Source organism: Salmo salar, chromosome 03 (genome assembly GCF_965601325.2).
Source record: "Salmo salar chromosome 03, fSalSal1, whole genome shotgun sequence".
In the NCBI taxonomy this organism is placed as follows: domain Eukaryota; kingdom Metazoa; phylum Chordata; class Actinopteri; order Salmoniformes; family Salmonidae; genus Salmo; species Salmo salar.
In genome coordinates, this window is record NC_138293.1 from 46,578,627 (window position 1) to 46,605,055 (window position 26,429).

Below are 26,429 nucleotides of genomic sequence, written 5' to 3' on the forward strand. Positions count from 1 at the left end.
ACCCCCCCATCCACATCGAATGGACGGCAGTGGAGGTGGAAAGTTTTAAGTTCCTCGGCATACACATCACAGACAAACTGAAATGGTCCCCCACACAGACAGTGTGGTGAAGGTGGTACAACAGCGTCTCTTCAACCTCAGGAGGCAGAAGAAATTTGGCTTGTCACCCAAAACCCTGACCAACTTTTACAGATGCACAATCGAGAGCATCCTGTCGGGCTGACTACCTGCCCTCCATGACACCTACAGCACCCGATGTCACAGGAAGGCCAAAAAGATCATCAAGGACAACAACCACCCGAGCCACTGCCTGTTCACACCGCTACCATCCAGAAGGCGAGGTTTGATGCACCTGTACACTGAGAGATAGAAGCTGTTTTTCAATCTCCAGGCCATCTGATTGCTAAACAGCAATCACTAACTCAGAGAGGCTGCTGCCTACATTAAGACCCAATCACTGGCCACTTTAACAAATGGATCACTAGTCAGTTTAATAATGCCACTTTAAAAATGTTTACATATCTTACATTACTCATCCCATATGTACGTATATTCTGTATTTTATACCATCTATTGCACCTTGCCTTTGCTGCTCAGCCATCGCTCATCCATATATTTATATGTACATATTCTCATTCACCCCTTTAGATTTGTGTGTATTAGGTAGTGGTGGGGGAATTGTTAGATTACTTGTTAGATATTACTGCACTGTCAGAAACTAGAAGCACAAGTATTTCCCTACACTCACATTAACATCTGCTAATCATGTGTATGTGACCAATAACATTTTATTTGATTTATACCGACATTTCGCTTGTTTGACTGTCTTGCGGAGGGAATAACTACACTGTTTATACTGGTATGTGCCTACATGTAGATACTGGTATGATGCTGGAGATCATGAATATTAGGTCGAAAGGGGTGGAATTGCCCTTTAATACAATTGCACTAAGGGCTTGATTAAGTCAGATCCACTTTAAATCCGCTATGCGGGTGTCTGCTATCGTCAGTTAACGCTTGATCTGATTGAATCTAGGCCTAAGACCTTTTAGGCACAGCCTGGATCTATTGTAATGATCGTATGATCAAATGTAGTGAGAGGACAGTAGTCTCACCAGAGGTAGGTAGTCTGGGGTCTCAGTGTCTGTGTGTTTCTCTGCCTCAGCAGACAGACAGTGGCCCTTCAGAGGGGCCTGCTTCCCAGAGGAGTTAGATGACCTTAGTCTGCCCAGAGGGAATCTGGAGCCAAAGAAGCTCTCCACAGACTTGCTCTCCACTGAGCGTTGGGAGCGGGTGGAGGAGGTGCCGGACACGGCTGAGGGACTGGCAGGGTAGGGATTTCCCCCTGCACCTGAGAGAGAGGCACACAGATTTGATCAACAATATTGAAGGGCTTTATTACAACATGTTGTAGAGAGGTTATAGTGAAACAAATCGTGAACTCGGATACTGAGTAATTGAATGGTCGAAGTGTTCGGTTTGAGATTCAGCCAATGTAATGGCACTTACTGCTGTCCCAAGACTTCAGGCTGCATGGGGAGGCAGGAGTATCATCCCTGTCTGGGAAACAACCAAACAAAATGTTGACTATAAGACGTGGAGTTCATTATTGTATGTAAATGTGTTACCTGTCAGGTATTTTAAATGTCTGTAATGTCTACTTATGTAGACATTATATATATATATATATATATATATATATATATATATATATATATATATAATGTCTTTAATGTAAATGTTAATTGTTTGTAATGTCTTTTTAGTTCTGTATCGGAACCCAGATAGACTAGCTGACATGGCATTGGCTAATCGGGATCCTAATTAAAATGTAAATATACATACTATTTGACCTCTGCAGGTTTACTAATGACTGTAGTTTTACCTGTGGAGTTGCAGGTGTCCTCAAATTCCTCACTGTCTCTGCTGGAGGGGCGTCGGCCCAGTCCCACAGAGTAGGCCCTCTGTCTACGACTGCCTGACTGGGAGCTCCGCCTGTTCCCCAAACGCAACCCTACACATGACAGGACAACAGTCACCACACACCACTGCTATCCAAACCATACTCATCTGAGCCTGCTTCCTGTCTTTCTTTTTTCCTAGGTTCCTGCCTTGTAGAGTTTTTCCTAGCCACTGTGCTTCTACGTCTGCATTGCTTGCTCTTTGGGGTTTTAGGCTGGGTGTCTGTAAAACACTTTGACAACTGCTGATGTAAAAAGGGCTTTATAAAATACATTTAGTTGTTTGAAATTTGATTGATACCGTTAACAGACATCAGTTCCCATGCATATTATGAAATTAGGCCATGTGTTTTCAGGTTTGCTGTGACTGTGGAACTGTCTGAAGTGTTACCGGTGTTTCTCACTTCCACAGTGTCTGATGGACCCTTGCTGGTGTTGGCGTCAGTGGCAGTAAAGGCTGTGTACGTACAGATGATGTTACAGCTCTTACTGGTCTGGATGGCTTTCATACGGTACCGCTTAGCAGGCCCTGCAAAACAAGTATAAAGCATACAATCAATCATACACATAGACAGGTATACTACAAAGCAGGATAAATTAGTTAGCCATCTAACTTTGATAAGCAACAAGAACTATAGATTGTTTTGTTCATTAAAAAAGCTAAACTTAGAAACAGTCGGGTCTAAAGATGAGCTAAAAGAATACAAAATAAATAATAAAAATACTGAGCTATGTTGGCTGTGTTTACACAGGCAGCCCAATTCTGATATTTTCCCCAATTATTGTGGAAAGAGCTGATCTTTATTTAACTGGGCAAGTCAGTTAACAAATTTGTATTTTCAATGACAGCCTATGAACAGTGGGTTAACTGTCTTGTTCAGGGGCAGAACGACAGATTTTTACCTTGTCAGCTCGGGGATTCGATCTTGCAACCTTTCGGTTGCTAGTCCAACTCTCTAACCACTAGGCTACCTGCCACCCCGTGGCAGGTAGCCTAGTGGTAAAAGATCAGAATTCGGCTGCGTGTGTAAACGACGCCATTGCATGCTCAAAAATCTGGAAAATTATATTATTTTATATTACTACAATTGCTCAGAGAATGAGATTTTGTTTATCAAGTAAAACTTTTATTCTCTCAAAAAGATAGGGGTCAAAATTATTGGCACCCCTGTTTTCAATACCATTCAAATAGTGTTGCATCATCCGATAGAGTTCCAAACTCTCCAGTTGCATTGAAGCTGTTCTGGCTCGTGGCGGCCCAATTCCCTACTAAGACACTTCGTGTTGGTGTTTCCTTTATTTTGGCAGTTACCTGGAGCTTACTATTTGTATTATTTATTTTATACAGTCTTTTTTGCTCATCTTTATCAAGTGTGCCAATAATTTCGGACCTGACTGTATGCGTTTTCATTTGTTGAATCAATTACACCATATCCATTTCAAGCTTATCTTTCAAAGAAATTAAGTTACATCAGAATATTTAGGCAAGTTAGCTGGCTAACTCTTTGATCCTGCTTTGTGGTATACCCCTCAGTACTCAACTAATCAAGGCTGAAACAAAACCCTGTACACCCTGTGACCTCCTCAATCCCAAAATTGAGGAACACTGGTGGAAACCCTCACCGTGCTCAATGTCACTCTCCTTCTCCGCCATCTTTTCAAAGTCCCTGATTGCAGAGCGAGCGGTCAGCTGGTGGATAATTTCCTCCCAGAGGTCTCCCCTTCCTCCCCCTTCTCCTCCTCCCCCGGATGTCCCTCCTGTCCCCTGGTCCTCAGAGGCCCAGAGTTGTGTCAGGTCCACGGTGACCTCCCAGGAAACAGGCCTGCTTCCTAGGAGCCCGTGGATGAGGGAGCGGCACTGGGCAGGGGGCGTGGGGGGGTCGTCCGGGGGGGCGGCGGTAAACAGGTACTCCGGGTCGGTGAAGCTGTCCCAGTCCAGAGGAGAGACAGGGAACAGCAGGCCGTCTAGGGGGAGAGAAAGAGGGATAGAAGGAGAGGGTTAGTGGATGGATGGAAAAGCGAGAGAAAGAGAGTGTGAGGGAGTTTAGTTTCAGACATCAGTCTAGAGGTGAGGAAGTTAACCTACTGGAGTCAGTGAGGCTCCTGCGGGACAGCCCTCCTCTGGGTGTAGACTGGTTCTCCCCATCGCTTTCCTCAAGCCTCCCCCCCACCGCCTGATCAAAGGAGACTCTCTCTAGTGCCCTCCGCAGGCGGTGCATGTCCAGCTCACCCTGTGGGGAGGAGAAACTCCTTGCAGACATGGCTGAGCGGGCCAATGCCCTCTGTCTCCTTCGAGATTCTTCCCCTCCACACAGACGCCCTGCCTGGATTGTGACAAGGGAAAACGAGTACACTGGGTTAAAAAATATTTACAGCAGTGTAGTCTAATGACTAAAGTATTGAGGTGGTTCAAACTGCAGTTGTAAACAAAGCCAGTCCTACCTTTTTTGACACGGAATCCGTATTCTCGGAGGAAGGGGGCTGTTGCCATGGCGACTCGCCCCAGCGGGACAGGGTGCTTCTCTGTTCGGGTGGAGCCATCTTCTCGAGGCCCTGCGGCAGAGAGCCCGTGTCCAGGTACGGGATGGGGAGCAGATCAGGGGGGTAAGGGCCTCCCATAGAGTCGGAGGTGGAGGGGGTGTGGGTGTAGGGCAGCCCCCTCTCACTGCTCAGGGAGCAGCGGGTCAGAACATACTGCTCCTGGATGTAAGAACTCTCCTGGATCCTACGACGAACATCACTGGACCATTCCACCTCTCCACCTGTGGATGAGATATCAGAGGAGAGCTTGGAACACAGTTATAATCATTGTGCTTCAGGTGTAATATGCACAAAGCCAAAATAACTTTACAGGTATTGGATTGAGGGAACTGTTTTTTGAGTGACCATGTCTTTTTTGAGTGTCAGTATTTCACCTGTACTAGTCCCAGTGTTGGTGTCTTTGGCACAGGAGAACTCTGAGGAGATTTCCCGGGAGATTTCCCTCAGCGCCTCCTCTAGGTCTGCGCCTTCTGATGATGTAACCAGAGGGAGGAGCTCAGACACGGAGGGAGGGGACAGCTCATCGTTGGATAAGCCGAACACAGAGCCCATCGAGCCCCGAGACAAGCCTTTATAGCCCCGACCACGCCCCTACAGAACACACAAGGTGAGAGAATGGACTGAGTTTACTTTGTATTCTGCACAGTTTACATGTTGTCCACAAGACAGGACACTTGAAAGCCTTTACAGAGTGGATAGTTGGACACTCACCTCAGTCTTCTTGCCTCTGAAGCTAGACACATCGTACAGGGTACAGTAGCCAATCAGACGATTCCCCGGGTAAAGCGGAGGGATCTCATTGGGTGACAGGAGAGCCTCCATGTTATCAGGCAGGTACCAGTCAATACGTACATCTGTGAGGACTGGCTCAAAGGCCTTCTTCAGGGACTTTATCAGCTGAGGGGTCAGTGATTAGTTAAACATTAGGGGTTAAAGATTGATTCAAATGTGTTTTCATTTTTAGGTTGAGGAGGGAAGCAATAATCTTTGAATGTTAGAGTAGAGTGTATGTCCCCAGTAGCCTACTACAGTATTTCCCCAAAGTGAAATTATTTAAATGATTTACTTTCCCCACTAGGGGTCAGTGATGTGACTACAGTGATGTCGCTTCTCACCTTGGGCTGCAGCCTCTCTTCATCACCCAAGAACTCTGTGGTTCCACCTGTCACATTGGCAACGCCCTGTAGGAGCCTCCTGCAGGCTCTGGGGCCCAGGCCAAGACCAAAGCACCTTGGATAATAATAAAATAACCTCTTATTCAGTTGAGAGAGAGAGAGAATCTATCTACTGTAGCAAATTTAGACAGATTTATTAGTTAGGGACTTTAAAACCAGGTGATCTATGATGGACTTACTGTGTCTTTCGTATCTAAACCTGAGTTATTAGCTACACACAGCAGTGTTGAACACAACACTGAGAGCAATCAAATGGGATTTCACTAATTGAATGGCTGAAAGGGCCACAGGCCAGACTAATTGAAAAAGCCAAGTGACGGACAGCGTGTTACTCTGCTCTGAATTCAGCTACGTCTGTCTGTCTGGCAGGGCAGACTCATTGTCCCACATGAATATCAATACGCGCACGCACACGCACACACACACACACACACACACACACACACACACACACACACACACACACACACACACATACACACACACACACACACACACACACACACTCACAGACCCAGGCATGTACACGTGGGCTAGGGTTAGAGGTTGGAATCACATTTGTAATTTGACTGCTCCCTACGTACCTCCATCTTCTCTAACATTACCAGTGTGCTGTCGGGGATAGCTGGGCTAACAGTAGAATACTAATGAAGGATAAATGGAGTTATTGTTGCACAATGCCCAGGGAGCTGGGAAGGGGGGGGGGGGGGGGGCAGACAAGACCAGACCAGAGTGGCGTGGCAGTAACTGCAGAAGGAAGCAATTAGTGGGATTAATGGGTGTGGCTTATATCTGATACTACATACTGCATCAGCCACTCTCTAACTCTCTCTTCTTCTTGCTCTCTCTCCTTCCAGACACACTTTATTACCACAATATTCAGGGTTGAACCTACAGTATCACTTTTGATCAATACAGTAGGTTTTAAATGATCCCATTTCTACGCATTCTACCAGCTGCCATCAGACAATACCTGGCAGCACAAGTGTTCCTGCGGACCAGCTCCAGCACCTTGCCCACACTGCTGACGCTGCCGTCTGTGATGATGAACACCTGGCGGGGGCAGGAGCGCTGCACAGGCTGCTGATACACCCAGGACAGCGCCCCCAGCAGGTTGGTTTCCCGCATGTCAGCCCTCATCTTCTGGATGTACTCACAGGACTGTGCCAAGGTCACCTGGGGAGAGAGGAGAGGAGAGCGGAGCAGAGCGTGAGGGATAGGGTAGGGGAGGGACAGACAGGATTACAGCTTATTGGTTCATATTGATGGACACGTTAGATAAGCAGTGTACGATCACTAAACTATTCTTCTAATTAATTTAATCAATGAGGGGGCATAAAAACGTAAGGGTAGCATACATCTACTGTACACTAAAGAATTGACAGAGGGATAGTATGATATGCATCAGATTGGGCGAGGAGAAATGAGGGGCACTTACGAGTTTCAATAAATCTCTTGTTATCTGTCTGGTAGAACGGGGTAAATACCTTCCTATTGTTTGATATGTAAACATTGGAAGAGCACAATTGATTTGAATTGGAATAAATCAAACAGACATAATCCTATATTACTATTGACGTTAGAATGTAATCAAGCCCTGTCCAAGCTGTAAGGGAATAGAAACGTAACAAAGCCCATAGTAGACCATCACTGAACAACATACACAGTGATGGTCACCCAACGTTAGCACCTGCACCTGCCTAAAGCCAAATCACAAAGGGGACACAAACACCCATGACAATCTGGGATTCATTCAACCAGACAGAGAGAGAGGGAGAGAAAATAGGTTAGGTGGCTATTGCTCATCCTCGTTTTTCTCATTATAATATGCATGAAAGGTCACCATATGTTGTTTAACTACTCTTTGTCCTTGCACAGCCCTGGTCTGGCTAAAACCTGATACTCAGCTGCTAGGGCAACCCTGGTGTGAGCTGACCTGGACTCTGAATGAGGTGGAACAAAGAGGGGGACAGGACAGAAGGTCCACAAGTGATCTTTTTTTTTAAAGTTTGTCAAGGTCCTGCTGAGAACACCTTGTCTGACTGAGCATGTTAAGCTCTTCACTTATCATGGTTTGTAGATCGTCATACATGTAAGGTTGCATGGAAGCTCATGGTTGCTCGGCAAATGGAGACCTATTGTCAAGGTTACACAGTATATTTCACATTCATTTGGCGATTGAGCCCTGCAGATTTCTCTTAATGCATGTATATGGATCTAGATAATGGATCTGCATAATGGATCTGCATAATGGCTCTTCATAATGGATCTGCATAATCGATCTGCATAACGGATCTGCATAATGGATCTACATAATGGATCGGCATAATGATCTGCATAATGGATCTACATAATGGATCTGCGTAATGGACCTACATAATGGATCTGCATAATGGTTCTCTATAATGGATCTACATAATGGATCTGCATAATGGATCTGCATAATGGATCTACATAAGGGATCTGCATAACAGATGGTGGGGGATATCAGTGCAAGTCAATAATATATTACTTATTTGAGGTGTGAAAGCATCTGACAAACTTTGACTTTATAGGGTGAACTATTCCTTTGTGCTCTGATGTAGTACTTACATCTGTGCAGAGCTTGCTGCTAGTGAACAGGGCTTTGATGGTGGTGCCGAAGCCTATGATGTTGAGCATGGTGCCTGGAGGAAGACTCTTCAGAGCTACCACCATTGGTTCCTTGGGACAGGAAGTAGACATGGGGTTAGTATACCATCTATTACACCTTGCCTATGTCGCTCGGCCATCGCTCATCCATATATTTATATGTACATATTCTCATTCACCCCTTTTAGATTTGTGTGTATTAGGTAGTTGTTGGGGAATTGTTAGATTACTTGTTAGATATTACTTCACTGTTGTAACCAGAAGCACAGCTTGGCACAGCTTGGAAAATTCCAGAAAATGATGTCATGGCTTTAGACGCTTCTGATAGGCCAATTGACATAATTTGAGTCAATTGGAGGTGTACCTGTGGATGTATTTCAAGGGCTACCTTCAAACTCAGTGCCTCTTTGCTTGACATCATGGGAAAATCAAAAGAAATCAGCCAAGACCTCATAAAAAAAATTGTAGACATCCACAAGTCTGGTTCATCCTTGGGAGCAATTTCCAAACGCCTGAAGGTACCACGTTCATCTGTACAAACAATAGTATGCAAGTATAAACACCATGGGACCACGCAGCCGTCATACCGCTCAGGAAGGAGACGCGTTCTGTCTCCTAGAGATGAACGTACTTTGGTGCGAAAAGTGCAAATCAATCCCAGAACAACAGCAAAGGACCTTGTGAAGATGCTGGAGGAAGCAGGTACAAAAGTATCTATATCCACAGTAAAACGAGTCCTATATCGACAACCTGAAAGGCCGCTCAGCAAGGAAGAAGCCTCTGTTTCCAAAACCGCCATAAAAAAGCCAGACTACGGTTTGCAACTGCACATGGGGATAAAGATCATAGGCTTGCAAGGGGGAGGCTTTCAAGCCAAAGAACACCATTCCAACCGTGAAGCACAGGGGTGGCAGCATCATGTTGTGGGGTTGCTTTGCTGCAGGAGGGACTGGTGCACTTCACAAAATAGATGGCATCATGAGGGAGGAAAATTATGTGGATATATTGAAGCAACATCTCAAGACATCAGTCAGGAAGTTAAAGCTTGGTGGCAAATGGGTCTTCCAAATGGACAATGACCCCAAGCATACTTCAAAGTGGTGGCAAAATGGCTTAAGGACAACAAAGTCAAGGTATTGGAGTGGCCATCACAAAGCCCTGACATCAATCCTTTAGAACATTTGTGGGCAGAACTGAAAAAGTGTGTGCGAACAAGGAGGCCTACAAACCTGACTCAGTTACACCAGCTCTGTCAGGAGGAATGGGCCAAAATTCACCCAACTTATTGTGGGAAGCTTGTGGAAGGCTACCCAAAACGTTTGACCCAAGTTAAACAATTTAAAGGCTATGCTACCAAATACTAATTGAGTGTATGTAAACTTCTGACCCACTGGGAATGTGATGAAGGAAATAAAAGCTGAAATAAGTAATTTTCTCTACTATTATTCTCACATTTCACATTCTTAAAATAAAGTGGTGATCCTAACTGACCTAAGACAGGGCGTCATTACTACGACTAAATGAATTGTGAAAACTGAGTTTAAATGTATTTGGCTAAGGTGTATGTTAACTTCAACTGTGGGTGTATTTTATCCCCTCCCCTTCCCTATGTCTGTGTTTTCTCCATCATCACCTTGATGCGGTGGATGTTGATGCCGCTCATGCTGCCGCTGCGGTCTATGAGAAAGAGCAGTTCCCTGGTGGCACGGTGTAGCTCTGGAGGCTCAGACAGCAGGTCAGGACAGAAGTTGAGCATCAGGACTGGGCTGCTCAGGATGTCCTTGTGGTACCGCTTTCTCACAAACTCCAACTGTACAGGAGGATTGATTGATAGAATTTATTAGACAATAAAAAAAAACATATACAGCCAGAATATACTGTGTGTTCGTCCAAATAATGTATAGATGTATTATAAGGACATTAAAGACTATTTGCCGGGTACTGGGTAAATAGTTTAAAGGAAATAAAATTAAGCCCCACACTGTTGTTTGCGCCCAAGTGATTGTTTCGCTTTCAGTCCAGCTCACCTTCTTCTCTGGTTCCAGCTCTTTGCGAGCACAGCGAATGAAGTCGCGGCGGGAACAAATCTGCTGCTCGTATTGGCTGAAGGTGAGCCGACCCCTCTCCAGGATAACCAATGGGCTGTGAGGCTCTGGAGTAGACAGTTTAGGGACAGAACTCAAGATCAGTGAGATAAGGAAGGAGGCCATCAGAGACTATTGTGACACACGCACACACACACGCACACCCACACACACAGACACTCTCTCTCACCGCTGAGGTGCAGAATGATCTCTATGTGTCTGTCATAGGGGTGTTCCTGTGCCAGGGTGATGTAGGTGGCGGAAGCACTCTGGGCGCTGGGGTCTGCATCTGCCCTCAGGGCATGGGTAGGGCTTTCCAGACCTGGGCAGGAGAACGGGACAAGAGAAGCCGAGTTCAACAACAACACTTAGGTGAAGGGGATGGGGTAGGGGCCAGCTAGAGGAAGAGGTTAAGGGAAGGGGCTAGGGAAAGGATATGCTCCCTCTCAGACAGGCCGGAGTGATTCCACTCCCATACAGGCCCTCCTAGTGCCCAATCGGATTGAGTAGCCTAATTTCCCCCACCTAATATCTTGACTGCTGCACAGTACAGTTACAGTAGCCTGGCCCTGTTCCAAACACACCCACTACCTCCTTCATTTCTCAGCTCCCTTACTCTGTCCCTGTCCCTGGGCTGCCTCACTCTGAGCTCCTTGTCCCGCCTCCCCAGACACATTTCATATATCACTATGGGAGTGCCAGGGCCAATTGTATCTGTCACTATATCATTACAGGAGACAGGCTAAAGATAGAAAGAGCTGTTTCTCCCACCCACTCAAGTGTTTGCTGTACTCAAAGATCTCTGCATCACCAAACCAGGAGGAGATAGGGATGATATTGTAGTGATCCTCACTATATGAGCCAAGTGGCACAATGCATAGGGTGTTTGCCTTTCACACCAGCGACCTGGGTTTGCTTCCCTGCCCTTTCGTTTGTTACATTGGTGTCAAAAGTGGGATGGCGGCTGTAAGGCCATCGGAATTGCACGGCCCAGACGTGTGAGGGGGCTGAGTAGCCAAAGCACGGGGATGTGCTTTCCTGTTCTGAGGGGGCAGTGTATCAAGCCTATATGAACCAAGTTACAATTACCACCAAGTGGGTTAACCCTATTTGCATGATGCGTAGGTGTTTGCCTTTCATGCCAGTGACCCTGGTTCACTTCCCTGCCCTGCTGTTCGCTACAATTGCAAAGCTACTTCATGGGAAAGAGGTATTTTGACATCAATGGGACTTCCTGGGTAAATAAATGTGGGCCGATAGATGGGTATATAATATGGGTATACCAGCCAGCAGGCATGCCCCTCGGACCAGCAGCTGGAAGTTGAGCTCATAGGGTGCCAGGTTGGTGGCAGGGCTGGTGAAGATGGCATGGGCACACTGTTGCTCCGAACCCAAAACCCTCTCCTGTTTCCCTGAGGTGGCTCCAAAACAACTGGTGGGTCTGGGGGGGGGGGAAATATTAAGCACCAGAGTTTGAATTACACATGACCTTTTGGTCGTTCCAATAATATGGGATAATGTACTTTTTTCAACACTTGTGGGAATGAATTTAATTGACATCAAACTACCAAACATTTAGATCATTTTCAAGGGGGAGGGAAATACCCTGTTTCATCTGATTTCGCCCCATTTTCGCTTTTGCTTGCAGTCACCCGCCCTGTGGCGATGGGAGTGAGTACTGTGGGGTAGACCAGGCGGATCGCGCCACTCTTCAAGGTGGGGAGTTCCACGGTCGTACTTATGATGACAGATACTTTGTCCATCGAGCCAATGACCCCTGTGCCTACAATGAAGGTGGTTCGCTCCAAGTCTTCATCTAGGATGAGATGGCCTAAAAGACAGAGATTCAGATAAAAATCATCAGTGCATGGTTCCATGGACTGAATAGAGTCCTAACATTCACTTAAAGTCCATACATTTCTTACACTAAGTGAAAGCCATTTCATGAAAAGGCAAGACGCCAAATCCTTTTAGCTTCAGTCCTCTGCCCCATCCTACAAGATTATACCATTATGTTAAATGATTCAAGGGAATGAGGTAAAGGGTATTTCTATTCTGGTAGAGATTCTTCACTCTTCTAAAGTATTAGGTACAATTTCACATTTCAGTCATTTAGCAGACACTCTTATCCAGAGCCACTTACAGTTAGTGCACTCATCTGAAGATACAGTAGCTAGCCGAGACAACCACATGTCACAGTCTTAGTTAATACATTTTCCCTCAATAAAGAAGTTATCAGCAAAGTTAGTGCTAGTGGGGAAAGATGAGTGCAGGGTCTTTGTTTTTTTTTGGGGGTGGGGGGGGGGGATAAGACAGCTTTATTATTTAAGATGCTGAAGAGTTAATGTTTCAGACACTTTCAGAAGATTGGCAGGGACTGCTGTCCTAACAGGGACACTGCTGTCCTAGTATCAAAAATGTTTACTGTCACACACCAGATAGGTGCAGTGTAATTGTTGTTTTACAGGGTCAGCCATAGTAGTACGGCGCCCCTGGAGCAAATTAGGGTTAAGTGCCTTGCTTAAGGGCAAATCTACAGATGTTTCACCTTATCGCCTTGAGTATTCAAACCAGCGACCTTTCGAATATTATCCCAACACCCAAGCGCTACCTGCCGCCCAATAAAACGATCAATAAAACGATCACATAGAATGGCAGCTGAGAGAGAGTTGGGAGGCAGGGGGGAAGCAGAGTGGTGGGGAACAGGAATGATGACTGATGTGGTATTTGAAAACTCCCAATCAGGTCAGACACAGAGAGGAGACCTGGTGTGCCTTAGTCCCTGTGTTGTCTCTCTACTGATTAACGATTACTTTGTGAAAGTTAGAGAAAGGAAAACATGAAATAGGACCAAACAGAATCTGTGGGCAGTGGTGAAAAGTACTTAAGTAAAAATACTTTAAAGTACTACTTAAGTACTTTTATGGGGTAGCTGTACTTTACTATTTATATTTTTGACAACTTTTACTTTTACTCCACTACATTGCTAAAGAAAACTATTGTCACGTCCTGACCAGTAAAGGGGTCATTTTGTTATTGTAGTTGGTCAGGATGTGGCAGGGGTGTGTTTGTTTTGTGTTGTTGGGTTTTGTGGGCACTGTTCTATGTCATCTATTTCTATGTGGTTATCTTGTTGTTCTATTTCTATGTTCAGGGTTTGGTTTGGCCTTCAATTGGAGGCAGCTGTTCTTCGTTGCCTCTAATTGGAGGCCATATTTAAGTAGGGGTTTTCAGCTTGTGTTTTGTGGGTGGTTTTCTCCGTGTATAGTCAGTGTACCTTACAGGACTGTTTTCGTTGTGCTTTTCTTTTGTTCAGTATTCATTTTCTTTCAATAAAACAAGATGATTCACATACCCGCTGCAGTTTGGTCCGCTCCCTACAACGACGCTTGTGACAATAATGTACTTTTTACTCCTTACATTTCCCTGATACACAAAAGTACTAGCTACATTTTGAATGCTTAGCAGGACAGGAAAATGGTCTAATTCACTCACTTATCAAGAGAACATCCCCAGTCATCCATACTGCCTCTGATCTGGCAGATTCACTAAACACAAATGCTTTGTTTGTACATGATGTGTTGTAGTGTGCCCCTGGCTATCCATAAATAAAAAAATCAAGAAAATCATGCCATCTGGTTTGCTTAATATGAGGAATTTGAAAGGATTTATACTTTTACTTTGATACTTAAGTATATTTTAGCGATTACATTTACTTTTGATACTAAAGTACATATAAAACCAAATACTTTTAAACTTTTACTCAAGTAGTATTTTACTGGGTGATTTTCCCTTGAGTCATTATCTTTTAAGGTATCTTTACTTTTATTCAAGTATGACAAATAGGTACTTTTTCCACCACTGTCTGTGGGTTATGCCCTAAGCTTTTAGAAATGAAAAATACCTTCTCATACACTCCTTCCTTCCTTCTATCCATCCAGCCCTATCTCTACCTCCCTCCTTCCATCCCTACCTTCCTTCCCTCCCTCTCACCATCCTTTCCCTCTCTCCATCCTTTCACTCCTTCCTTCCTTCCTCCATCCTTTCCCTCCCTCCCTCCCTTCTGCCTTACATCTCTCCTTCCCCCCTTTGTTCACCATTGGTACACTGCATGTCCAGGCTGGATCCCCCGCAGCAGCCCCACTCCCGTCCGTTGCCACATTGGCCGTCGAGCCCCGATCCTGGGCAACAGTCCAGACAGCAATCCTCCAGCTTCCCCCGACTCTGGATCTGAACTCCCACCATGCGGCCGGCGATGACCGCCTCAAAGCCCACCACCACCTCCTTCTCCCCCAGCGGGTACACAAACACACCTTGGGGGAGAGGGGTGGGGGGAAGGTGCAAGGGGCATTGAATAAAGGACAACAGACAACAGTTGAAGAACTACATTACAGAAAGACTATTACAGAAAGACAAGACCAAGACTAGATCTGGCTATAGATGTTATGGCTTGATATGTGACTAACCGATTGCTAAGGCCCAAAATCCCCCCTCCCCCCATGACATCAGTGTGTGACCTCACCCTCCACAGGTTCGGTGTCTGTGTTGGCGTAGGTGAGATGTGCGGTGATGCCCAGGGAGCAGCCGTTGGCACAGGACTTGATGCAGGAGGCCTTGAGGAGCAGCGGGGCCCACGTGGACCGGTTTCTCAGGCCAACCATCGTCTCTGGATGTGAGGAAGAGAGAAAATCCTTGAGTTCAATGTGTGTGTGTAAGATTGTGTGTGCGTGTGTGTGTGTGTGTGTGTGTGTGTGTGTGTGTGTGTGTGTGTGTGTGTGTGTGTGTGTGTGTGTGTGTGTGTGTGTGTGTGTGTGTGTGGGTGTGGGTGTGTGTGGGTGCACATGCATTCAAATGGCCTCAATTTCTAGCCTTATCAAGGGGAAGGATCAGAAGCACAGTATGGAAAGTTCTTCGACCAATTATGTGCTTCTAAATTAGGCCTTCTCTCAATTGATAGAAAAAACATTGCCCTGGAATCAGCTCTGATAATTATTTCAAAATGTCAGCTAAAGGTCCCCAAATTTAATGAACCTTGCTGCAGGGCAATTGTGTCAGGTTGGTATAATAAAGAAAAGGTAAACATGTACTGTTTTCACATTGTGAGATATATTTATTTACAGCAGCCCCATCTTGCCTTGGGCTTCTACTCTGGTAACCGAGCTATCCCCTCTCTCCACCTGCATAGCAACCGGTTGCAGCAGTGTTAAAGGCCAGCTCAATCATTAACAGACTGGTCAACACTCCATGGTCTCCAGGGCAGCATCTCCTCAACAGCTACCTGATGCAAATCCATACTATACAGCTTCACAAGTCTTACCTGACCACAGAGGAGATAAGAGTGGGTTGTATGATGTATCTTTAGGTTGTGTTAGTGGCACAATACGGGAAAGAGATCAGGTAAGCTTGTTGGGTTACTGGAACCTCTTAGTAAACCTACCAAACAGGTGCTCCTCAAGAGAATGTTAGTGTAAATAAGAGATGTAGTAACAAATAGAAACTATTCTCATCTTGAAAAGGCTTACATCTTGTTGTTTAGGACTTTAAACTCACAGGGACGTCCTTCCAGTTTAACATCACCTTGTTGCTTGCACTAACCCTGTTGCTTGCATCAGCACCAAACACAATCAAACTAGGCAGCCATGTTCTTTACGAAAGAAACACAGATGCTGCAAATAAGCCCAGCAGGTCAAAGAAGAACATAAAACACACTTGTTAGTGATTGACCTTTTTACCACTCCTTGAATAAAACAATGTTCTGGGAATCTGGGCTATAACGTGCAGGTGTAATGGTTTCTAATGGTTTAGTGTTAGCGGACTCACAGCTCAGTGAGCAGTAAATTGCGGAGTGCAGACTGTGACTGTTTGCTTTGGTCTGGGTAATGGTCTCTACATCCACCTCTGACTAAGTAGATCAACAGCTTCCATCTGGCTACTGTGCTCTGGAGGGATGGAGGGGGAGTAGCAAATACATGTCTGTTTGGGAGAAGGGGAGGGCAGAAATAAGCCAAACCAGCATTCAACAACAAACACTCGATAAGAGTAAAACACACAGCAGAAAAGGTTACTTGTTAAATGTAAATGTCTAGATCTTTCAATTAAAAGGTCTCGTCATCTTCCATAAAGTACTACTGAATAAATCTGTTTAATATACATTTTGGCTGATATGAAAGGGCACCGGTACGTAGATGGCAAACACATACTGTGCTTTACCTATTTTCTCTCATAAAAAAATGTCCATGGGAGATCTGATACAACAGGCTGCTTCTTCTGCTGTTTGGGTTCAGGGTTGTTCTATATGAATTTAATCACTTCTGACTTCACCCCTTCTGATTTAAACAAAACCTTCCATACTTGTTTGCCCATGGAAGAACAGTTTAGAAATTGAGGTGCTCAAAATTGACAAATTTTGCATACCCCACCCTACCATGAGTCATCCATGTCTTCAACACTGAAAAAAATAAAAGTTGAGTTAGATATAATTTACAAAATTCGGTCATTTTTTAACCTTTAACGTAAATGATCTAAAAACATTTTCACATTTTCGCATATGTTGTAGCTCAGACCCTTTTTTACATCATATGAGGTATTTATGTTGTGCCCGTCATCGGTTGAGACACAGCATACACTTGAATACAGGGTGGGTGTCATTTCAATCATAGAAGTAGAATTCATAGAATGGACATTTCCATTCAGACCACTACAATTTACCTGGTACACCATGAAATTTAAATTGAGTAGAAACTTTAACTTCCAATTACCAGAAAGATGGCCACCAGTCCACCCACCATCGAATGTCAACTTGAATGGAAATCTATATTCTATTATCTATATTTCAATAAAGGGAATGGGGGATACCTAGTCAGTTGTACAACTGAAATGTGTCTTCTGCATTTAACCCAACCCTTATGAATCAGAGGTGCAAGGGGCTGCCTTAATCGACATCCACGTAATCAGTGCCTGGGAAGCAGAGGTTGTTAACTGCCCGGTTCAAGTACAAACCGGTAGGTTTTTTCCCACCTTGCCATCTCGGGGATACGAACCAGTAACCTTTTGATTACTGCCCAACACTCTACAAGGTAGCCAAGTAATCTTCCATAGGAAACCTAACAGTTTAATTTAAATCAATGAATATTCCCACAACTCATTCTCTAACATTCTCCAACCATAATCTTTTTTTTTGGGGGGGGGGGTAGATCAGCTTTAATATTGCAGATAGATTGTAGCTTCCATCAATGTAATTGTCTGCATATATATCCCCCATATATTTAAAAAATATATATACATATACATACAGTGCCTTCGGAAAGTATTCAGACCCCTTGACTTATTCCACATTTTGTTACAATACAGCCTTATTCTACAATTGATTATAGTTTTTCTCCCTCATCAATCTACACACAAAACCCAATAATGACAAAGCAAAAACTGATTTATAGAAATGTTTGCAAATGTATAAAAATGTACATAAGTATTCAGATCCTTTACTCAGTCCTTTGTTGAAGCACCTTTGGCAGCGATTACAGTCGACTCTTCTTGGGTATGACGCTACAAGATTGGCACACCTATATTAGGGTAGTTTCTTCCATTCTTCTCTGCAGATCCTCTCAAGCTCTGTCTGGTTGGATGGGGAGCGTTGCTGCACGGCTATTTTCAGGTCTCTCCAGAGATGTTCGATCGGGTTCAAGTCCAGGCTCTCTGGCTGGGCCACTCAAGGACATTCAGAGACTTGTACCGAAGCCACTCTTGCGTTGTCTTGGCTGTGTGTTTAGGGTCATTGTCCTGTTGGAAGGTGAACCTTTGTGCCAGACTGAGGTCCTGAGCGCTCTGGAGCAGGTTTCATCAAGGATCTCTCTGTACTTTGCTCCGTTCGTCTTTCCCTCGATCCTGACTAGTCTCCCAGTCCCTGCCGCTGAAAAACATCCCCACAGCATGATGCTGGCACCACCCTGCTTCGCCATAGGGATGGTGCCAGGTTTCCTCTAGACGTCGCACTTGGCATTCAGGACAAAGAGTTCTTGGTTTCATCAGACCAGAGAATCTTGTTTCTCATGGTCTGAGAGTCTTAAGGTGCCTTTTGATAAACTCCAAGCGGGCTGTCATGTGCCTTTTAGTGAGGAGTGGCTTCCGTCTACCCACTCTACGATAAAGGCTTGATTGGTGGAGTGATGAAGAGATGGTTGTCCTTCTGGAAGGTTCTCCCATCTCCACAGATTGCTCAATTTGGCCGGGCGGCCAGCTCTAGGAAGAGTCTTGGTGGTTCCAAACATCGTTCATCTAAGAATGATGGAGGCCACTGTGTTCTTGGGGACCTTAAATGCTGCAGAAATGTTTTGGTACCCTTCCCCAGATCTGTGCCTCGACACAATCCTGTTTCGGAGCTCTACGGACAATTCCTTTGACCTCTTGGCTTGGTTTTTGCTCTGAAATGCACTGTCAACTGTGGGACCTTATATAGCCAGGTGTGTGCCTTTCTAAATAATGCACAATCAATTGAATTTACCACAGATAGACTCCAATCAAGTTGTAGAAACATCTCAAGGATGATCAATGGAAACAGGATGCACCAGAGCAAAATTCTGAGTTTCATAACGAAGGGTCTGAATACTTATGTAAATAAGGTATTTTTTTATTTTATTCTAAAAACCTGTTTTCGCTTTGTCAGTATGGTTTATTGTGTGTAGATTGATGAGGGGGGGAAATGATTTACTTCATTTTAGAATAAGGCTGTATCGTAACAAAATGTGGGAAAAGTGAAGGGGTCTGAATACTTTCCGAATGCACTGTACATACATATATATACACACATATATATTCCAGTTGGTCAGAAGTTTGCATAAACTAAGTTGACTGTGCCTTTAAACAGCTTGGAAAATTCCAGAAAATGATGTCATGGCTTTAGAAGCTTCTGATAGGCTAATTGACATCATTTGAGTCAATTGGAGGTGTACCTGTGGATGTATTTCAAGGCCTACCTCAAGCTCAGTGCCTCTTTGCTTGACATCATGGGAAAATCAAAAGAAATCAGCCAAGACCTCAGAAAAATAATTGTAGACCGCCACAAGTCTGGTTCATCCTTGGGAGCAATTTCCAAACACCAGAAGATACCACGTTCATCTGTACAAACAATAGTATGCAAGTATAAACACCATGGGACCACGCAGTTGTCATGCCGCTCAGGAAGGAGACGCATTCTGTCTCCTAGAGATTAATGTACTTTGGTGCGAAAAGTGCAAATCAATCCCAGAACAACAGCAAAGGACCTTGTGAAGATGCTGGAGGAAACAGGTACAAAAGTATCTATATCCACAATAAAACGAGTCCTATATTGACAGAACCTGAAAGGCCGCTCAGCAAGGAAGAAGCCACTGCTCCAAAACCACCATAAAAAAGCCAGACTACGGTTTGCAACTGCACATGGGGACAAAGATCATACTTTTTGGAGAAATGTCTACCAAATACTAATTGAGTGTATGTAAACTTCTGACCCACTGGGAATGTGATGAAAGATCTTCCCTGTGGCTCAGTTGGTAGAGCATGGTGTTTGCAATGCCAGCATGGTGTGTGCAACGCCAGGGTTGTGGGTTTGTTTCCCACGGGGGGCCATGACAACAAATAAATGCATGAAATGAAATGTATGTATTCACTACTGTAAGTCGCTCTGGATAAGAGTGTCTGCTAAATGACTAAAATGTAAAATGAAAGAAATAAAAGCTGAAATGAATCATTCTCTCTACTATTATTCTGGCATTTCACATTCTTTAAATAAAGTGGTGATCCTAACTGACCTAAGACAGGGCATTTTTACTAGGATTAAATGTCAGGAATTCTTTAAATGTATTTGGCTAAGGTGTATGTAAACTTCCAACTTCAACTGTACATATATATATACAGTACCAGTCAAATGTTTGGACACACCTACTCATTCTAGGGTTTTTATTTATTTTTACTATTTTCTACATTGTATAATAATTTTGAAGACATCAAAACTATGAAATAACACATATGGAATCATGTAGTAACAAATAGATTTTAGATTTTAGATTCTTCAAAGTAGCCACCTTTGCCTTGAAGGGAGCTTTGCACACTCTTGGCATTCTCTCAACCAGCTTCATCTGAAATGCTTTTCCAACCGTCTTGAAGGAGTTCCCACATATGCTGAGCACTTGTTGGCTGTATTTCGTTCACTCGTCCGAATCATCTCAAACCATCTTAATTTGGTTGAGGTTGGGGGATTGCGGAGGCCAGGTCATCTGATGCAGCACTACCTCACTCTCCTTCTTGGTCAAATAGCCCTTACACAGCCTGGAGGTGTGTTTTGGGTCATTGTCCTGTTGAAAAACAAATGATAATCCCACTAAGCGCAAACCTGATGGGATGGTGTATCGCTGCAGAATGCTGTGGTTGTCATGCTGGTTAAGTGTGCCTTGAATTCTAAATAAATCACTGACAGTGTCACCAGCAAAGCACCCCCACACCATCACACCTCCTCCTCCATGCTTCACGGTGGGAACCACATGCGGAGATAATCCGTTCACCTACTCTGCGTCTCACAAAGACAAAGCAGCTGGAACCAAAAATCTCAAATTTGGACTCATCAGACCAAAGGACAGATTTCCACCGGTTTAATGTCCATTGCTCGTGTTTCTTAGCCCAAGCAAGTCTCCTTCTTATTGGTGTCCATTAGTAGTGGTTTCTCTGCAGCAATTCGAGCATGAATGCCTGATTCAAGCAGTCTCCCCAGAACAGTTGATGTTGAGATGTGTCTTACTTGAACTCTGTGAAGCATTTATTTGGACTGAAATTTCTGAGGCTGGTAACTCTAATGAAGTTATCCTCTGCAGCAGAGATAACTCTGGGTCTTCCTTTCCTGTGGCGGTCCTCATGAGAGCCAGTTTCATGATAGCGCTTGATGGCTTTTGCGACTGCACTTGAAGAAACGTTCAAAGTTCTTGAAACGTTCCACATTGATTGACCTTCATGTCTTAAAGTAATGATGGACTGTTATTTCTCTTTGCTTATTTGAGCTGTTCTTGCCATAATATGGACTTGGTCTTTCACCAAATAGGGCTATCTTCTGTAAACCACCCCTACCTTGTCACAACACAACTGATTGGCTCAAACGCATTAAGAAGGAAAGAAATTCCATAAATTAACTTTTACCAAGGCACACCTGTTAATTGAAATGCATTCAAAGTGACTACCTCATGAAGCTGGTTGAGAGAATGCCAAGAGTGCGCATCTTTTTAAAATACACTGCTCAAAAAAATAAAGGGAACACTTAAACAACACAATGTAACTCCAAGTCAATCTCACTTCTGTGAAATCAAACTGTCCACTTAGGAAGCAACACTGATTGACAATAAATGTCACATGCTGTTGTGCAAATGCAATAGACAACAGGTGGAAATTATAGGCAATTAGCAAGACACCCCCAATAAAGGAGTGGTTCTGCAAGTGGTGACCACTTCTCAGTTCCTATGCTTCCTGGCTGATGTTTTGGTCACTTTTGAATGCTGGCGGTGCTTTCACTCTAGTGGTAGCATGAGACGGAGTCTACAACCCACACAAGTGGCTCAGGTAGTGCAGCTCATTCAGGATGGCACATCAATGCGAGCTTTGGCAAGAAGGTTTGCTGTGTCTGTCAGCGTAGTGTCCAGAGCATGGAGGCGCTACCAGGAGACAGGCCAGTACATCAGGAGACGTGGAGGAGGCCGTAGGAGGGTAACAACCCAGCAGCAGGACCGCTACCTCCGCCTTTGTGCAAGGAGGAGCAGGAGAAGCACTGCCAGAGCCCTGCAAAATGACCTCCAGCAGGCCACAAATGTGCATGTGTCTGCTCAAACAGTCAGAAACAGACTCCATGAGGGTGGTATGAGGGCCCGACATCCACAGGTGGGGGTTGTGCTTACAGCCCAACACCGTGCAGGACGTTTTGCATTTGCCAGAGAACACCAAGATTGGCAAATTCGCCACTGGCACCCTGTGCTCTTCACAGATGAAAGCAGGTTCACACTGAGCACGTGACAGACATGACAGAGTCTGGAGACGCCGTGGAGAACGTTCTGCTGCCTGCAACATCCTCCAGCATGACCGGTTTGGTGGTGGGTCAGTCATGGTGTGGGGTGGCATTTCTTTGGGGGGCCGCACAGCCCTCCATGTGCTCGCCAGAGGTAGCCTGACTGCCATTAGGTACCGAGATGAGATCCTCAGACCCCTTGTGAGACCATATGCTGGTGCGGTTGGCCCTGGGTTCCTCCTAATGCAAGACAATGCTAGACCTCATGTGGCTGGAGTGTGTCAGCAGTTCCTGCAAGAGGAAGGCATTGATGCTATGGATGCGTTCCCCAGACCTGAATCCAATTGAGCACATCTGGGACATCATGTCTCGCTCCATCCACCAACAGACTGTCCAGGAGTTGGCGGATGCTTTAGTCCAGGTCTGGGAGGAGATCCCTCAGGAGACCATCCGCCACCTCATCAGGAGCATGCCCAGGCGTTGTAGGGAGGTCATACAGGCACGTGGAGGCCACACACACTACTGAGCCTCATTTTGACTTGTTTTAAGGACATTACATCAAAGTTGGATCAGCCTGTAGTGTGGTTTTCCACTTTAATTTTGAGTGTGACTCCAAATCCAGACCTCCATGGGTTGATAAATTGGATTTCCATTGATTATTTTTGTGTGATTTTGTTGTCAGCACATTCAACTATGTAAAGAAAAAAGTATTTAATAAGATTATTTCTTTCATTCAGATCTAGGATGTGTTGTTTAAGTGTTCCCTTTATTTTTTTGAGCAGTATATATTTTACCACCCCTCCCCTAATTGGAGTAAACTAATGAACAACAACACTTTGGCTTCTACTTTCAGCTTATACATTCTATATACATTTTACAGATACAATCTCTTTTACAATGGTTATCTTTTGTTTGTTTTTACTCCTGTCCTTCCTCTACCCTCTACCATCTATTTCTGCAGACCATCCAGTTCAATTTCTATTTGCCATATATTTTTAACTGTGCTGTTTCACAATAGTTCTGAACCTATATACATTTTACATACACAGTATATTTGACATGAGTTATCTTGTTGTTATTTGTCCCACCCTTCAGCTACACTCAACCCCTCCCATCTATCTCTTAACACCATCCATATTGGATTTCTATTTGCCATATCTTTTCAATCTGTGCTGTGATGTTTTACAACAGTTCTGAACCTTTCTATTCTCATAGTTTCTACAGATTGTAAATTAAAGATAACATTTTTTGCTAAAAGTATTATTATATTATTGCTCGAATGACTATGACTTTTCAAATCACCCAGTAGTGCTATCTGCAGTTAGCTTCAGGTAAATGTTGCAATTCTTCTGCCATTCCTGGACCTACAACCAAAAACAAGCTACTGTATATATCTAATGATTCTGTCTCTGCAGCAAAATCTGCAGAGCTGGGATGATTGTATCCCCCATATATATAACATTCAATTAGTTACAATAATTTTGTATAATAATTTAAATTGAATAATTCAAAGTTTTGAATCTGGCATCGTTTTGCGTGTATGTTCTCCAACCATCTTTGTGTTACCAAAATGAAAGTAAAAATGTCCATTATATTCACATTTTAGTACATTTATCAGTGGTGTAAAGTACTTAAGTAAAAATAACTACTTAAGTAGTTTTTTGGGGTATCTGTTCTTTATTTTACTATTTATGTTTTTGCCAACTTTTACTTTAACTTCACTACATTCCTAAAGAAAATAATATACTTTTTACTTGATACATTTTCCCTGATACCCAAGAGTACTTGTTACAGTATATTTTAGCAATTCCATACACTTTTGATACTTAAGTATATTTAAAACCAAATACTTTTAGACTTTTACTCAAGTAGTATTTTACTGGGTGACTCACTTTTACTTGAGTCATTTTCTATTAAGGCAACTTTACTTTTACTCAAGTATGACAATTGAGTACTGTTTCTACCACTGGCATTTATCAGCCAATACATGACACCCACCTGTATTCAAAAGTATGGTGTGTCTGAAGACAGGCACAACACAAACACCTCAGATGATGTCAAATAGGGTCTGAACTAGAACATATATGAAATCATTTTTTGTTTAATTTGTGTTTTTTATATTGACTGAAAGGTCAAAATATTACGCAATTTTTATTTAAAAATCATTTTTCAATACATTTTTTAATAGTTTGACAATCCGGTTTGCAAGCTTTCAAATTATGTCAAACGTAATTATTTATATGTTTAATTGATAAAGACATAGACTTTTTTTTACAATGACAGCCTACCCTAACCCGGACGGCGCTGGGCCAATTGTGCACCGCCCTGTGGGACTCCCAATCACAGCCGGTTGTGATACAGCCTGGAATCAAACCAAGGTCTGTAGTGACACCTCTAGAACTGAGATGCAGTGCCTTAGACCACTGCGCCACTCAGGAGGATGGGGTATGCTCATGGTAGGAGGGGGTATGCAAAAACTTTGAGCATCTCTATCTCCTCAATGGTGTAAGGCACTTAAGTAAGAATACTTTTAAGTACTACTTACATTTACGTCATTTAGCAGATGCTCTTATCCAGAGCAACTTACAGTAGTGAATGCATTCATTTCATTAAAAAAAAATTGTACTGGCCCCCCGTGGGAATCAAACCCCCAACCCTGGCATTGCACACACCATGCTGGCGTTGCAAACACCATGCTCTACCAACTGAGCCACAGGGAAGACTACTTAAGTTGTTGTTTGGGGTATCTGTACGTTACTTTGCTATTAATATTTTTGACTACTTTTACTTTTACTCCACTACATTTCTAAAGAAAATAATGTACTTTTTACTCCATACATTTTCCCTGACACCTCAAAGTACTTGTTACATTCCGAATGCTTAGCAGGAGAGGAAAATCGTCCAAATCACACACTTATCAAGATAACATCCCTGGTCCTCCCTACTGCCTTTGATCTGAAGGACTCACTAAACACAAATGCTTCATTTGTAAATTATTGTCTAAGTGTTGGAGTGTGCCTCTGGCTATTCATAAATAAATACAAATCAAGAAAATCAATTACATTGACTTTTGATACTTAAGTATACTTAAAAACAAATTCTTTTAGACTTTTACTCAAGTAGTATTTTTTATGTACATTTTATTCAAGTATGACAATTGGATACTGTTTAACACCACTGTATCACCTGAATGTTTTGGCATTTAGGTAAAAAAGAATCACTTTCTGACCACTACAATGGGCAAACATGTATGGAAGGTTTCGTTCAAATCAAAAGGGGTACAGTCAGAAAGTGGTTGAAATCATATGGAATGACAGGAGTGTGTGTGTGGGGGGGTGGGGGGGTTGCTGTATCAACATCAAATTATTTTTGCAAATGCAAATACCTTAAATTGAAGATCATTGTAAGCCTACATAAGAATGCATAAGTGCATAAGCTCCTAACAAAACTCAGTGCAGACAGGCTAAACATGACACAGCATTGAGCTGCCCATTATTTTTACTGTTGAAAGTGGCTGCAAGAGATATACACAGTGAGTATAGCCCTACTGCAGGCTATTTGCGTTAATAAAACCCCTTTGATAAAATGCTAAATCAATACATTGCCATGCATTTACTTACCGGTCTTTCTGCTTCTCTGTGATCACTGCGGTCCCGTTGTTTCTCTCCGGTTCCTCTTGCTGGTCAGCATCACTCCATCCCACTTCTGTCTCCTACTGTTTTTAACCCCACTCGGGTTTTTACCGTTAAAGGACGGACCCTGTTCTCCTCAGTGCCTATTTACCCACGCGCGCACGCGCAATACGGACGGTGCAGAGCGTGCGCGTGCATTGACACACACACACACACACACACACACACACACACACACACACACACACACACACACACACACTGTTCCTCATCTCTGAGTATTACTGTAAGGAGAACTATAATGATTGACGAGGATTCATTGACAGGGTAGACATTGTTATGACAACAAATAATACTATTCTTATTCATTCAGAATAATGCTTATTCAT

General features: G+C 43.7%; 1 protein-coding gene across 1 annotated transcript in view; it reads right to left on the bottom strand.

Moving 5' to 3' along the window:
- The window catches only part of vwa5b2 (von Willebrand factor A domain containing 5B2), a 28,532-nt gene extending 2,369 nt beyond the window's left edge, over positions 1-26,163 (bottom strand). Inside the window, exons 1-20 of the mRNA XM_014192055.3 lie at positions 26,029-26,163; positions 14,915-15,058; positions 14,490-14,705; positions 11,998-12,223; positions 11,676-11,833; positions 10,583-10,714; positions 10,336-10,460; positions 9,942-10,118; positions 8,270-8,380; positions 6,651-6,853; positions 5,618-5,732; positions 5,214-5,399; positions 4,877-5,093; positions 4,404-4,723; positions 4,048-4,285; positions 3,585-3,926; positions 2,353-2,490; positions 1,886-2,014; positions 1,510-1,560; positions 1,116-1,351 (exon numbers count right to left, since the gene is read on the bottom strand). Coding sequence (XP_014047530.2) covers positions 1,116-1,351; positions 1,510-1,560; positions 1,886-2,014; positions 2,353-2,490; positions 3,585-3,926; positions 4,048-4,285; positions 4,404-4,723; positions 4,877-5,093; positions 5,214-5,399; positions 5,618-5,732; positions 6,651-6,853; positions 8,270-8,380; positions 9,942-10,118; positions 10,336-10,460; positions 10,583-10,714; positions 11,676-11,833; positions 11,998-12,223; positions 14,490-14,705; positions 14,915-15,053 — 3,459 coding nt within the window. The 5' untranslated portion in view covers positions 15,054-15,058; positions 26,029-26,163. The remainder of the gene's footprint in view (positions 1-1,115; positions 1,352-1,509; positions 1,561-1,885; positions 2,015-2,352; positions 2,491-3,584; positions 3,927-4,047; positions 4,286-4,403; positions 4,724-4,876; positions 5,094-5,213; positions 5,400-5,617; positions 5,733-6,650; positions 6,854-8,269; positions 8,381-9,941; positions 10,119-10,335; positions 10,461-10,582; positions 10,715-11,675; positions 11,834-11,997; positions 12,224-14,489; positions 14,706-14,914; positions 15,059-26,028) is intronic.
- Positions 26,164-26,429: the final 266 nt, after the last annotated feature.